Source organism: Helobdella robusta (genome assembly GCF_000326865.2).
Source record: "Helobdella robusta unplaced genomic scaffold HELROscaffold_1, whole genome shotgun sequence".
Lineage (NCBI taxonomy): Eukaryota > Metazoa > Annelida > Clitellata > Rhynchobdellida > Glossiphoniidae > Helobdella > Helobdella robusta.
In genome coordinates this window covers 1,780,181-1,795,562 of record NW_008703570.1, presented here as the reverse complement: position 1 = coordinate 1,795,562, position 15,382 = coordinate 1,780,181, and the positions used below count along the sequence as shown (strand labels likewise).

The 15,382-nt window shown below is 33.1% G+C and overlaps 1 protein-coding gene across 1 annotated transcript; it reads right to left on the bottom strand.

The window, feature by feature from the left end:
• Positions 1-1,333: 1,333 nt before the first annotated feature.
• HELRODRAFT_158499 (hypothetical protein) lies at positions 1,334-2,458 on the bottom strand (the record flags this gene model as incomplete). Its single annotated transcript, XM_009010552.1, has 1 exon — positions 1,334-2,458. The coding sequence occupies one exon, from the start codon at positions 2,456-2,458 to the stop codon at positions 1,334-1,336; it is 1,125 nt and encodes a 374-aa protein (XP_009008800.1).
• Positions 2,459-15,382: the final 12,924 nt, after the last annotated feature.

Sequence of the window (15,382 nt, the reverse complement as noted above, 5' to 3'; positions counted from 1 at the left end):
AACAAAGTGATCATTTAGAGCATTTTCTGGATCATTTACAATCTGGCCATTTCTTTTCAGATGTATATTATTACTTTTTGAGTCGTTATTTGATCTCCTCAGAACATCATTCATAATTTTCCATGATTTTTTCATATCATGTTTGTTATTTTCTAGAATATTATGGAAATACTGTTTCTTTGCGTTGTTTTTTATTTTTGTATAAATTTTATTTGCAGATTTATAATTATTATTGTTTTCATCATTTGGGTTTTTAAGGGATTTTTTAAACAATCGATTTTTAGCTTTCAGTATCTTTTTATTTTCACTATTGAACCATGGCTTTTGTTTGCTGATCTTATTAATTTTATTATTACTTACTTGGCAGCATTTTATCATACAACATTTGAAAAGCTCGACAAATTTTACCCAAGCCATTTCGACATCCCAACAATCATATACGTCGGTCCAATCAATTTCACAAAGTCGTTTATTTAAGTTGCTGATTCGATTTGATGAGAACAAGAATTTTGTTGAAGGAGCTACGATGAGTTTTTCTTTTTTTACTTGTTTGCTGAAAGAAATTTGTGTGAGGACCGGCAAATGATCAGACAAATCACAGGCCAACACTCCTTGCAAGCACACATTCAACGAGCCATCTACAAATATGTCGTCAATAACTGATTGTTTGTTTGCTGTTATTCTGGTGGGGAGATTTATTAATTTACAAAGACCGTGCAGATCCATGATTTGTTGCAGTTGGTTATTATTGCTGTTTATATCGTCAGTTAAGTTTATGTTGAAGTCTCCTGTGACCACGATGTGTTTATTTTTTTCATTTAAACGTGTCAGGACATCATCGATTGATTCGCAAAAAGTTCCAACAGAACACGAAGGTGGTCGGTAAGCAACAACAACAACAATGTTTTTAGACTGCGCTTCATTGGCAATCTCTATGGCAAATATCTCAAGTGTTGTTGTCAAGGAGTCATTTAAATCGTGCCGTGCTTTAACGTTGTGTGTGTTTCTAACAAAGACTCCTACACCACCACCGTTTTTATTCATACGATTTTTACCGAGGTAGCAGTAACCATTCATTAAAACCATGTCCATATCACGATCTGATAGCCAGCTTTCACTGATTGCTATTACGTCAAATTTCAATTTAAACTTGTCAAGAAATTCGTTCAATTCATCAATTTTATTTTTTAAACTTCTAATATTAAAATGGATCAAACTGAAGAGAACGTCATTTTTTGAAATGTGTTTAGTGTTGAAATTATTTATTTCCTTTACATCTTCAAACATTTGACAATTACTTGTGAGAGTTTTGTTCCTTGTAACGTTATCTTCGTCATCCATGATTGGGATCGATGTTGAGGTTAAAATTGTCGTCGGTGTTTTTGTTCATTGTAGCACCATCTGGTTGTTTGTTGCTCGATTGGTTGTTTATATTGTTAATAGTTTTGTCGTTTTTATTGAAAATCCATTCACGGATTAGTACGGAGCTGGGCCAGTTTGAAGGCGACATCACCTTGTTGAATTCCGCCGCTGGTACGCACAATCTGAATGATGTAAAGCTTGGAGGATCGTCTGTGTCATTTTTCTTCGAGACAGGGAGACATGTGATGACCTTGATGCCTTTGTTCTCGCAGTGTTTCACAATCATGGTGCTGTTTGGAAGGTCAACGTTGCCCACGTAAAAAATTTTTTTCTTTATTATTTGTTTGGAAGCAGTAAAAAAAGAATCATCTGCTTGTGAGCCGACAATCTTTGAGGGTTTGTTTGAAGTATTTTTATTGTTTGCCGTTTTGTTTATCGGTGGAAGCAATCTCGATTTATTTTTTTGCTTGCTTCTTTGGACTAATGTAAAATTGTCATCAACTTGACTGTCATCTGATTGTGTTTCATTTTTCATCTTGTTAACCCAAGAAATTTTAGGATTTATAACCGGAGTATTTGTTATTTCTTTGAGGTCGTTCAGGTGGGTATTGTTGTTGTTGTACGTTTTATCTGAAATTGTTGGAGTGTTGTTTGTACATGTCAATGCAGCTGTCAACTTGTTTAGAACATTTTTATTTGTGTCCAACAATTGGTTTATTTTATTTTCAATTTTTTCGTTTTTTATGAATAAGTCCGTTAAATTAGTTAACGGATTATTTGGAATTCTTTTAATATTAAGAATTACAAAAGTTGGCAGAAGCTGAGCCATTTCATTTTCCAAAATAAATTTTAATAAATCAATAACATCTAAAGTTTTATCAATTTTAGTGTTACCTCTGGATTTATTGAACAATTTCTCTTTTTTCTCTTTTTTAAGATTTTCAATTTCATTAATCAGAATTTTTTTTGCAGCTGATAATTCTTCATGTGAAAAAAAATCAGAAACTAAATTTTGAAAATTTACTTTATCAAAATTTTCACTATTTTCAAGAAAATACCAGAGAACTTCTGAAACGAGCAGTCTTTTAGTCGCCATTTTCGTATTTTATATATATATATATATACATATAAATATAAATTGTATGCACACAATATATTACATATATACGAACGCATTGTTACATGCATATAGACATATATATATATATATATATATATATATATATATATATATATATATATATATATATATATATATATATATATTTACAATATTCTATAAATTATATATATATACATATATTTACAATATATATATTTATATATATTTAGAATATTCTATAAATTTTACCGAATGTTTGGCGTTAATATGTTTGTAGTTCGTTTTTTCGATTTTTCTCACTAAAGTTTGTTGGAGAACGTTTAGTTTATTAAAATTCAAAATAAACTTATTTTCCGAATTCATGATGCAAATAAGGCCATATTTCGATTTATATAAAGAAATATTCACTTTGTGAAATGAACTTAGATGGAAATTAAGTGTCAGATTTCTTTATTGGCTGGTCCATCTTCGTTGGTTTCCTTTTCTTCATCGATAGCATCATATTCTTTTTTGTCAATATTTACAATGCTAGTTTTACTATCTTAATTTCAAGAATTGGATAGTTTTAAAAACGTTTCAATATCTAGGGGATGTTCTGGATTATACTGGAACAGCTGAAGCTGCCGTTCGAGCACGCATACGTGCAGCCTGGGATAAATGGCATCTCCTTGCCTCTATATTGATGCGGCGTGACATCCCACTACCACAACGATCAAGACTTTATAAATCTGTGATACGTCCGGTGATGTTATATGGGACAGAAACATGGCCAATGACAACCAAACTGGAACAACAACTTCACCGAACCGATATGAAAATGCTCCGATGGATGCAACGAATTAGTCTGAAGGACCACATCAAATCAACCGAAATCCTGCGTCGTTCTGGTTTAGATGATATAAAGGACGAATGTCGGCAACACCGTTTGCGGTGGTTTGGTCATGTCAAACGAAGTGGAAGCAGTGCCATAACTTCTCTTGCAGATGTTGAAATACCTGGCACACGTCCCAAAGGCCGTCCAAAGAAGCCCTAGTCGCAAACAATCGAGCAAGACATGAAAGCTCTAAATTTAAATGAAATGGATACAACTGATCGCCTAATTTGGCACAAAAACATTGATGGTGAAGGAAACAACGTCTTACTTCTGGAAAACTGGGTTCCTGGGCGCTAAACGAAGATTGATTGATTGATATATCAATATATTTAACTTAAATATTCATTATCAAATTGAAAAAAAAAATTACATTTTGTTCCTTTAGAAAAAGTGTTTGCAACTCAGATTTCGATAAAAATGTGTTGTTCTCCGAGTACCTTCAATAAGAGGTAACAAATGAGAGGAAAATATTGACAAAATAAATGTTGATCATAGAGATTTATGGTAATTTAAACTCAAAAAAAATTAGAATTTACAATTTGATAACGCAAAAACGTTTTTTCAGAAAAACAAACTTTGAAAACAATTCCTTAATAAACTTTCTTGACTGAATTTTCTGGATTAATTCAATAAATTCTTTCCTATTGATAAATTCCTTTTGCATCAGCTGAAAATGTATTTAGAAGTTATAAACGTCAGTTTTACTATTTAAACATCCTTCCAACTAAATAAAATTAGTGTCACATCCTCCAGGTTAGAGGTGGACATGGGAATGGAAAGAAAAAAAACTTGTATATCCTTTACTTTATAACGTAGCTTGTCAAATTTTATGCATACCAGCAACTTCATCTGCTAGTAAACGTGTCTTCAGCATTGCAGGTCGAATATTAGAGAAAAGAAGAACTACATTACCAGTGAACAGTGTTAAAAATTTATTTTTACATAGCAACATTTAATTGCTTAGTTATAACATGTTTCTAAATAAATAATTTTGACTGCTTATTTTGGTATTGTGTACACTTTTATAAGAAAAAATCGTGTTGTTGATCGGGAGGGAATGGTACGGAGATGAGAATAGCTCTTTGGGAGTGGGAGGGAAATGGGAATTGGTTGGTAAATTTCGTGGGAATGGAAGGGAATTGGAATGAAAAAGCCATTCCCGTCCACCTCTACTCAAGGTTAAAAATTTAAATAAATTTGAATTGTCACAACTTCTTTCCTTCCTTTATACAAAATATGGATCATATTCAACAAAAGTTAATTTTTATATATAAAGCATCGCTCCTTATCTATTGAATTATCGTCATACATACATATATATATATATATATATATATATATATATATATATATATATATATTATATAGCGCTAATTAAATAAAAAAATCACAAAAGCACTCACATAAATAAAACAGTATACGAGTGAAAAATTAAAGAAAAATACTAAATGTTAAACCAAAAAAAATAAATGCGTTTTTAAATCTTTTTTAAAATTGTTCAAACAATTTTCAGGTCTTCTTAGCACCTCCGGCGTTCCAAACCATCGGGCCAGCAACAGCAATGTCACGCAATCCTGTACCATCAAAAGGTTCATATCATCTGATCTCAAACTGAAATTCGATGTGGTTGTTTTTTTGACAAATCTACTGGACAAATTTTCTGGAGCCAGGCAATTTAACGATTTGAAAACTATGACCGCTATTTTGAAGATTATCCTCTTATTGATTGTCAACCAGTGCATTCAAAATCGGTGTAACGTGATCGAACCTCAGCCCACCTACCACTAGTTTAGCCGTACGATTCTGGATTGATTGTAGAACTGCTACTGACGTCTGGGGCAGCCTGTAGAATAAACTGTTGCAGTAGTCGAGACGGGATGTTATGAGAGCGTGTACTAATGTTTCTATGCTACTCCTGTCTAAATAACGTCTGACTCTGCACAAGCCCCTGATGTGAGCCATACTAGCAACTGATACGTTTTTTATGTGTTCTTTCATTGTGAGATTAGAATCAACCAAAACTCCCAAATTGGATGCAGTCGTGCCAAACAATATATCAATGTTGTTTACTTCCACCGAGTGCATATCTAGCTTTAACATCTGCTGCCAAGTGCCAACCGGGAGCAGTTGGGTTTCGCACTGATTCAACTTAAGCGAATTGCTGGACATTCAGTGTTCAACATCGGTCAATCATCTGATAAACCTATCAATCTCTCTATGAAACACTTGCGGCCGACCAGTAACAATCATCTGAACATCATCAGCGAACGCGTGGCAGGTGAATCCATGTGAATTAATCATCCAATTGGAGTTGGAAAAGTTTTTCAAGTTTTCTGCACTGAGTTTATAATACTTTTTGTAATATTTTGCTTTCCGATAATCTGCATCAAACCATGGAGCTGTATGACTTCCATTTACTTACGAAGAGGAATTAATCTGTCAACTATACTTCTTAGTTCATTATCAAACAACTCAGCATCAACATCATTCCCTTGGCATGAACTTGCAACAGCTGAGTTTATAATACTTTTTGTAAACTGATCTTCGTCTAGATCTTTCCAAGACCGAGCAAATTTTTTAACAAAATTACCACACGTTTGAGCAATCTTTATTTTGGCCTCTATACAACTATGATCAGAGAATAACTCGGATAAATTGTTATCTCAGGAACAGGGAAATCACGAGAGCTAACCATCAGATCTAGTGTGTCACCAAGAGAATGAGTTTACCTTTTACATAGCTGACCAGATCAAACATGTCGAATATTTCTAACAAAAAAATATGGAACGCTTCCCGAATTTGCGTGTCATATATATATATATATATATATATATATATATATATATATATATATATGCGATTAAATTTAAATTTGTTGATGTTGAGTTAATTTTGTTTGTTATCTATCGACCTGGATCTGATCCGGTCAATCCGCTGTTTTTTCAAGAGCTATTGACAGTTTTGGAGCAGTTGTCTTTGTTGTGTGATGAGTCGGTTCTTCTTGGTGATTTTAACATTCATGTTAAAAAAATGAATGAGCCTAATTCAGTGTCGTTGTGTAATTTGTTTAATGTTTTCTTTGTACAATATTAGAAAAGAGGCTACACATATTTTGGGTGGCACTCTTAACTTAATTGTGCTGCCACAGGAAATGTGTTTTTCTGATTGTTGTGTGTATCCAAGTGGGATATACTCCGATCACGGTCTTGTGTCAGTTTTGCTGCCTATTCGAGTTGCGACCAAAAAAATTATTAAAAAACAGATCCGATACTGGAATCGTGTTGATACGGATATTTTTATTTCTATGATAAAAAATTCACTAATTAATGATTTTAAGCATGATGATGTTGATGAAGCGGCGTTCTTATTTTATCGAGAGTTTCAAATTTTGGCTGATAAGCTTGCGCCATTGCATGAAATTAAGAAAAAATTTAAGTCACAGCACCCTGGTATGATAGGCAATGCAAAGAATTAAATCGCATTTGTAGAAAATATGAACTGAAGTTTAAAAAACGTAAAGGCGATGAAGATAAAAAGCAATGGATTGATTCATCTAAAAACAAACATAAAATTTTGTGCTTATAAAAGAGTCGTTTTGGACCAGTGTAATTGAAGCAAATAAAAATGATAATAAGAAACTATGGCAGAATATTTTATGCAGAGGATTTTATGTGGAAGACCGCTGATGCCTCAATAGGTTCTGCACTGGTAGCTGAGAATTTTGTTAAATATTTTGGGAACAAAATTCTGGATATTAAGAAAACAATAAAGGTTCATAGCAAACTATCTTTTATTGGGAACAAAATTGACTCAAATGTTTTTACGGATTTTTCCAGTGCTCAGATGCCTGTGTTAGACCGATTGTTGCGAGTTCTGCATCTGCAACCTGTGGGCTTGAACGTATACCCACTATGATGCTTAAAAAGCATATTGATTTATTTCTGCCATACTTAACGGACTTATTAACCTATGCTTCTCTACTGGCAAATTTCCTTCTGTGTTTAAGCATGAAATAGTGAAACCACTCCTTAAACATCGGTCAAATAATGTTGATGACTTCAAAAGTTATAGACCGGTGTCAAATTTGTTGACTGTGTCAAAAGTAGTCGAAAAAGTTATGGCAAACCAGTTTGTTGGTTATTTACAAGATAATAATCTTCTTCCGGTTTGCCAGTCCGGATATTGAAAGTTTCACTCAGTTGACACAACAATTTTGCAGTTAGTTATGTATCTGTGTGAATCATCTGATACCAAAAATATATCTCTTCTGGCTCTACTTGACATGAGTGCGGCATTTGATTGCGTCGATCATGCCGTTCTCGTTCAAAGGCTGCAGTTAAGTTATGGAGTGTCTGGAAGGGCCTTGGATTTGTTTAAACCCTACCTTAGTGGGAGATCACAGCAGGTGTTTTTTAATGATGTACTTTCTACCAAGGAATATCTGGAATACGGTGTACCGCAGGGATCCGTTCTTGGTCCTATTTTGTTTCCCCTGTACACTGCGAATGTGTTTGAAATTATTGACAGATACGGTTTTAAGGGTTTGCTTATGCGGATGATATCCAGATTGTAGCAAAAACTGTGCCTGAAATGCTTCGATCGGTTGCAGATCGACACGCAAATAGTTTTTCTGACATAGATGTTTGGATGGCGCAAAATGGTATTTAGATGAACCAAACTGAAACACAAATTTTACCGATAGGCACTTGGCAACAGTTGTCTAAAATAACTGCTAAGTCCATTAAAATCAATGACAATGTTATAAATTTTTCTAGTTCAGCAACTGTGCTTGGTTTTATTTTGGATTCCAAGCTGTCGATGAACCAGCAAATAAAGTCTGTTTGAATCTTGCACATTTCAGCTACGTTTGCTGAGAAAAACGAGAAAATGTTTAACCAAAAACACATTGAACTCTTTGGTTCATTCTTTCATCCATGCCCGTTTGGATTTTTATAACAGTCTTTATTACGGAATATCAAAGCGTGATCTATCTATGTTGCAGGCAATTCAAAACAGGGTGACCGAGGTTGTGGTTGGGGTAGTAGAGTTGATCATGTGAGCCCAATACTGAAAGAATTGCATTGGTTGCGGGTTGATAAGAGAACTATTTTAAAATTATGTGTATTAATTTATAAGTCTTTGAATAATATGATATATTATATGATCGATTTGTTTACTAATGATAAAACAAAGTTGTCAAAATATGAGTTGAGGTCTGTTGATTCAAATTTTTTGGGTGTGCCAAAGACAAACCTCAAAATTGGATCTCGAAGCTTTGCTGTGGTCGGACCACGATTATGGAATAACCATCAAAACACTTTGCGCAGTAGTTATTTTGCTGTAAGTCAATTTAAGAGACAGCTGAAAACCTATCTGTTCAGCTTTTAATAATTGAAGCGCCTGTAACGATTGTTTTTTTTCAAACGAGCGCTGTATAAATGCAATGAATAATAATAATAATAATACGCAATATTTGATAAAATCTACTGAATTTTTAGCCTTGAAGTATATATATATAAATATATATATATTTATATGTTGGTAATAGACCATAATTTTTAAAATATTCTATAAATTCTACCGAATGTTTGGCGTTAATATGTTTGTAGTTCGTTTTTTCGATTTTTCTCACTAAAGTTTTTTGGTGAACGTTTAGTTTATTAAAATTCAAAAGAAACTTATTTTTCGAATTCATGCTGCAAATATGAGTTTAAAAATTCTTTCCGGCATAAGTTTAGTTCATTCTTGACACTGCAATCAACATCACAGTGATCCCATTGATTCAACAATTCAGTTAGTTGATTCGACAGGTCTTGAACTACCTTCTTTTTAACTTCTAATTCTCGAGAGAGATGGAGCAGTCGCTGCTCGCGATCTTGTTCGATTGTTAGATTACGTCGGTTGGTCGCAGAACTTCGAGTAAATGTTGGTAATAGACCATAATTTTTACAATATTCTATAAATTCTACCGAATGTTTGGCGTTAATATGTTGAAGCATCTGATAGTGGCAATGTTTCTTTGTTGACACTGCTTGAGTGCCGCATTTGATTGTGTTGATCATGCAGTGCTCATACGTAGGTTGAATTTTGATTATGGTGTATGTGATTTGGTGGTGGCATTTTTTGAGTCATATTTTTATAAACGTAACCATCTAGTATATTATAATAACATTTTGTTAAATGCTGTTGATATGTTGTCTGGTGTCCCACAAAAGTCTGTGTTGGATCCGCTTTTTTTTATGCTGTATACAGCTAATGTTTTAGATATAATAAAAGAATTTAACTTAAAAAGTTATGCCTATGCTGATGACATTCAGGTGGTTGCTGTCTCGCCTGTATGTGAGTTGAACAATTTATTTGACAAGTTACGAAGTTGTTTAAATGCTGTTGATGTGTGGATGGCTCAAAATGGAATAAAAATGAATCAGGATAAAACTCAGGTCATACCAATTGGTACCTGGTACCTGGCAACAAACGTTTTGGATTGGTTTTAACTCTATCAAAATAGGGGATACTGATGTTGGTTTTGTTGAAACAGCGACGGTGTTGGGATTTACATTTGATGCAAATTTAACTATGAAGATGCATGTTCAAAACTTAGTTAGATCATGAGCATTTCAATTGCGTATGTTGAATCGTGCAAAGGCGTTTTTGAACAAAGCCACATTGTGTACGGTCGTCCATTCATTTATACATTCAAGGTTGGACTATTGTAATGGTTTACTCAAATTTGAAATTGCTATGCTCCAAACGGTTCAGAATAGGGCTTCTAAAATCATTGTTGGTGGGAAATGGTTTGATCACATGAGCCCGGTACTTCGAGATTTGCATTGGCTGTCTGTTCATAAAAGAATATGGTTTAAAATATGTGTTTTGATGTATAAAAGCTTGAATGGGTTGGCACCACAATATTTGTCTAATAGGTTTCTGTACAAATCAACTATTGGCCAGAGGATTGGTCTAAGATCAGATGATTGTGATTTATTAGTGCAGCCGATGACAGCATTGAAATTGTGGTCAGGAAATTTTGTAGTTTGTGGTGTAAAGGTGTGGAATGATCTTCTGCTAACTTTGCGTGATAGCAATTTGTCATTTTCTCATTTCAAAAGGCAGTTGAAGACATTCATTTTTCAGCAATAGGTTCAAAATACGTGGAGAGAGACTGTGAGAATCTTTTAATGGGCGCTATATAAATCATCTAATAATAATATAATATCTATATATGCAATCTATGTCATATCATATTTGTACGAAAATGAATGTGTGTGTTGCTATTTATATTTGTTTGTGTATACGGTCGTTTTTGAACGTTTGCTGCCTTTTAAATACTTGTGTGAACGCACAATTGCCAAAAATAAATCTTGTTATATACGTATTTATTTTACTTTAATTCTTCTTCATAACTTTTTTATAATCACAGTTACTAATTTTCTTGTTGTAGCATTCCATGCGTCTGACAGAGATTGACTTACAGAATGAAAAAAAAATCAGTAAATACAATGCATACATTTTCAATAGCTTATTAATGTTGCAAACAATGTAATCTAAAAACGTTTTGATTACAAGAAAAAAGATTGTTAAAAACAGATAGAAGATCATAAGTAACCATCAATAAATAGAAATCATCAACATCAACATTCAATCCTTTCAACAGTTTTACGATTTCTTTACAATTCAAAACTCCATCATTATTTCGATCAGCATGTATAAACTGTTTCTCATACCATCTATTAATTCAAATAAGGATATAAAAGCGATGGTGAATTCAATAACTTTTATAGTTTTTTAATGTCAAAAAGTAATTTTGATTCATGGTTGTTTAAACAAAAGCATAATTTTTAAAAGCAGTTTTAAATGCAATCGATAAACATAACATAATAAATAAGTGTATAGTGGTGAAAAGCTATAGGAAAAATAGGAAATAAAAAGACGTAGAAGGATCAAAGATACTTAGATCTGAAGTTCGTGCCGCTTATTCCAAAATGAAATCAAATAAGAGATAGTTGTTGAAGAAATTAAAATGCCTTAATGAATTCGGCATGAAAAAGTGACAAAAATTTTGAATGAGATTTATAACAGCGGCTAAATTCCTGAAAATCTATCCAAGTCAATATTTATAGCAATGCGTAAAAAACCAAGTACAACAGAATGTGAACTACATCGAACAATCAGCTTGATGAGTCATCTTACAAAACTTCTCTTGAGAATCCTGATGATGAGAGCACGAAGCAAAATCAGATCTGAAATTCAAATGTCCAATGTGGCTTTGTCGAGGATTGTGGCACAAGAAACGCTATCGTTAGGCTACGAAATATCAGTGAACGAGCGATTGAAATGAAGAATGACTTTAGATGTTTTGTCGATTACTCCAAAGCTTTTGATAGCGTGAAACAAGTTGAGTATTTGAAAGTGAAAGGAAAGGCTTGCAAATTAACATCAACAAAACCACCCCGATCTGCTCCATAATCATTAATGGTAAACAGGTGAAACAAGTCAACAGCTTCAATCATCTCGGAAATCTGATTACCTCAGGTTGTAAATGTGATATGGATAACAAAAGAAGGATAGCTATGGCAAATGATGCATATTCTAGAATGAAAAACATCCTCATCAACAGTAAAATCAAAATATCAACAAAACTAAAACTGTTAAAATGTTGCATTTTTCCTGTGATAACTTGCGGTTCTGAGTCCTGGACAATTTCTAAAGAAATGAAAAAAGATTAACGCTGCTGAGATGTGGTTTTTGAAAAGAATTATGAAAATTAGTTGAACCTCTCATACTTCGAATGAGGATCTATTAAAACAGTCCGGTTATGAAAAGAGGAAATTACTACAGATAATCCGACGGGAGGCAGTTAAAATTTTTTGGTCACATCATGCGGAAGGAAAGAATGGAAAATCTAACAACTACTGGAAAGATTGCAGGGAAAAGATATCGCGGTCAACAACGAACAACATTTGTGAAGTCCTTGTGTCACTTGCTGAATATCACCACATTTCAAATTCGGGTTTTTTGGAGGTCGATGGTCGCCAATATCTTGAAAGGATAAGGAACGAGAAGCAAGATAGTGGTTCAAGTAGAACGAGTCTATGTTATCACACTCTGAGATTAACATTAACCATTTTGCCAATTGTGCTTTAGAATAATTGGTTGTTTTTGTGCGCACATATTATTTCTTCTCCAAATTTGTTCCACTAATTTACAACTCTATAGCTAAAAAAGTTTTGCTTTATAGTTCTTAAGTTTTATTGGAATATTTTATATCCGTGTTTCCTTGTTTTGTGGTTAATCCAAAGCTCAAAAAATGTTGCTGATTCCATAACATCTTTCATAATGATTTTGTATGCCGGAATTAAGTTTCCTCCTGTTCTTCTTCTTTCTAGAGTTGTCAAACAACAAACATTTAATCTGTCCTGCCATTGGAATTAGAAACGATTAATGGGCACAGGCGTCATGCCTCTATACTCATATTTTTAGCTGTTATGAATTGTTCAACTTTTACTTCTAGTTCCAAAAATTATCCAACATTTTTTCAACTAGCCTAATTCAAGATGCTTCTTTGTTGTACAGCCCTTACAAAATTTTACAAACTTCAACCACATCGCCTCTGTATCTGCGATATTTTAATGACGGTAGATCGTTCCTCATATGTTAAGATTTTGACAACTTTTACCAACTTTGTTCTTTTTTTGTATTTCTTCTACTTCTTTAATTAAAATTGTTCTATAAGAGCGAGCACCATACTGCAGTTGCATATTCTACCTTACTTCGTAAAAACTCTTGTACAACATTACAAAAGTTTCTTGGTCCATTTGTCGAAAATTCCTTTTAAAAATGCTGAGCATACTTAGGCTATATTAATTGTCAAAAATTCCTTTTTAATATGCTGAGCATATTGTAGGCTCTATTTTTTTTCTTCGATATATGTTTTGCATAATTCAGTTTACCCTCTATAATTACTCCCAAATCGTCTGTATATTTCGTGTGACCAATGGTTTCGTTTCCAATTTATACTCATAGTTTGTAGTGGTAGTACATTTACCCGTTTTCAACTTAATCGTCATTTATCTTTCCGCTTCTTTAAGCCATTAACCGCATTTAGGAATTCACCAACACCTTCCAAACACTGTGCGTGTTTACAAATTTTAACCTTGTCTGCAAATCGGTGCGTTTGGGCATAATAATCTAATTCCACCGGTATGTAATTAATGAAAGTGTGAAACAGTAGAGATCCTATAACATTACCTTGGAGCATACCGCTTGGTGTTCGGAAAATTCTTCGAAAAAAATTCTTTGCGAGAAAATTCTTTGCAAAAAATTGTTCGCAAGAAAAATTCTTTGCAGAAAAATTCTTTGCAGGGAATATTCTTCGCAGTTCAGAAATTATAATTAGGAGCCAATCCACGTTAATAAACCATTATATCACGATTCGCATAATTTTCCACATTTCTTTGAATGCGTATAGCGGTATCACGACAGCACTTTTTCGTTGCTGGGCGGTCTCCACCGGCGAGATATTGCTCAATTAATCCTTTGTATAGTGCTTGCTCATTTTTTATTTCAAGCCATTGATAAATTTCCAAACAGTCAGATGACTCGCTCCAATTTATTCGCCAAAGGCTCTGTGCCATCCAAATGTTGTCCTAATTTTCCATAATTTCCTTAACACTCAATGACCATTCTCGTTACTCTCCTTTGAATTTCTCAAAGCATATCCTAGCCCTTTTGCAAATTCGGATTCAAAAGCTGAACACAGTACTCCAACTTAGGTAGGACCATACATCAGTATAACGGTTATCTTATCTCCGCTTTTTACTTCCGCTTTTTACAGTTTTTATTTTATCAACAATGTCGCGATACCTTACCATTACGATGGATTGTCATTCCAAAATCCTTTCTTCCTCTGAATTTTTATGGTGTATTAGCAAGTTTAAATAATTTTTCTTTGTTTTTCATATAATTGCGTATTTGTCAATGTTAAACATAATTTGCCACTCTAAGCCCCATGGACACAGTTTTTGCAAATCACAAGTTAACCTTTCAACGTCTTTGTCATTGTCAACAATTACACATTATTTAATTAAGACAAATTAAATAACACTTATGCATTTGCGTTTGTGCCTACAAATTCATTTACGAATTACAATAAATTGTATTCAAACCAGATAACTGCATGACAAACTTTTTCTCAATTATAGAAAACTAAAAAAAACATTTTTTTCTCCATTCAAATTAAAATATTGACCAATCGTGAAATAGATCTTCCAACACCCATAACATTTTTTGAATTTAACACAATATACAATATAGAAATTAAAATAAAATTATTTAAAAAGGATACTGTTTCTTCAACTCGATCACATTATAGCCAGTATTTTTCATTTTGAGGAAGACAATGCTGTCATAAAAAGCATTTCGTACATCTTCAGAATCAGCAACTAAATCGAGAGTTTTTCGGTTCATTACAACAGACAAGCACCTGTCATTCTAAAAATAAAGAACATTTTCTACAACACCTCTAATAAACTTTTATAAGTAGAATTTATTAAAATATTTTTACATCAGACTATAAAAGGGAGAATCTAATAAATTTGAATTAATGAAAAAAACTGGGAATCCGTTTTATTTCAGGGGAACTAACCGGGAACTTGAACTTGTTTTCAACGGCGCGGGGGACAAAAAAATCGGGGCGAAAGTTTTTAGTTTCTAAAAAATCATTTAAGAAGATATAGCAGTATATGCGAAAATATTTGGATAATATTGACAATTTTAATGAGCATGTTAGTAAGAGCTTGAAAATGTGGATGAATGTTAGCAGAAATTGGAAAAAAATAGTAAAGCATCGGGAAAACCAAAAAATTAAAATTTATTAAATATGAAAAACATAAATAAAAATATGAACGATTTGATTTAGAAAGAACTAAACTTTAAAAAAATATATTGAAATAGTGAGAAAAAAATCTTACAAAACATGTAGAAAAATAGAATGGATCAAAGAGAGCTGGAAGTGAGTGATGTGGTGAAGTCGGTTAAAAGAAGAA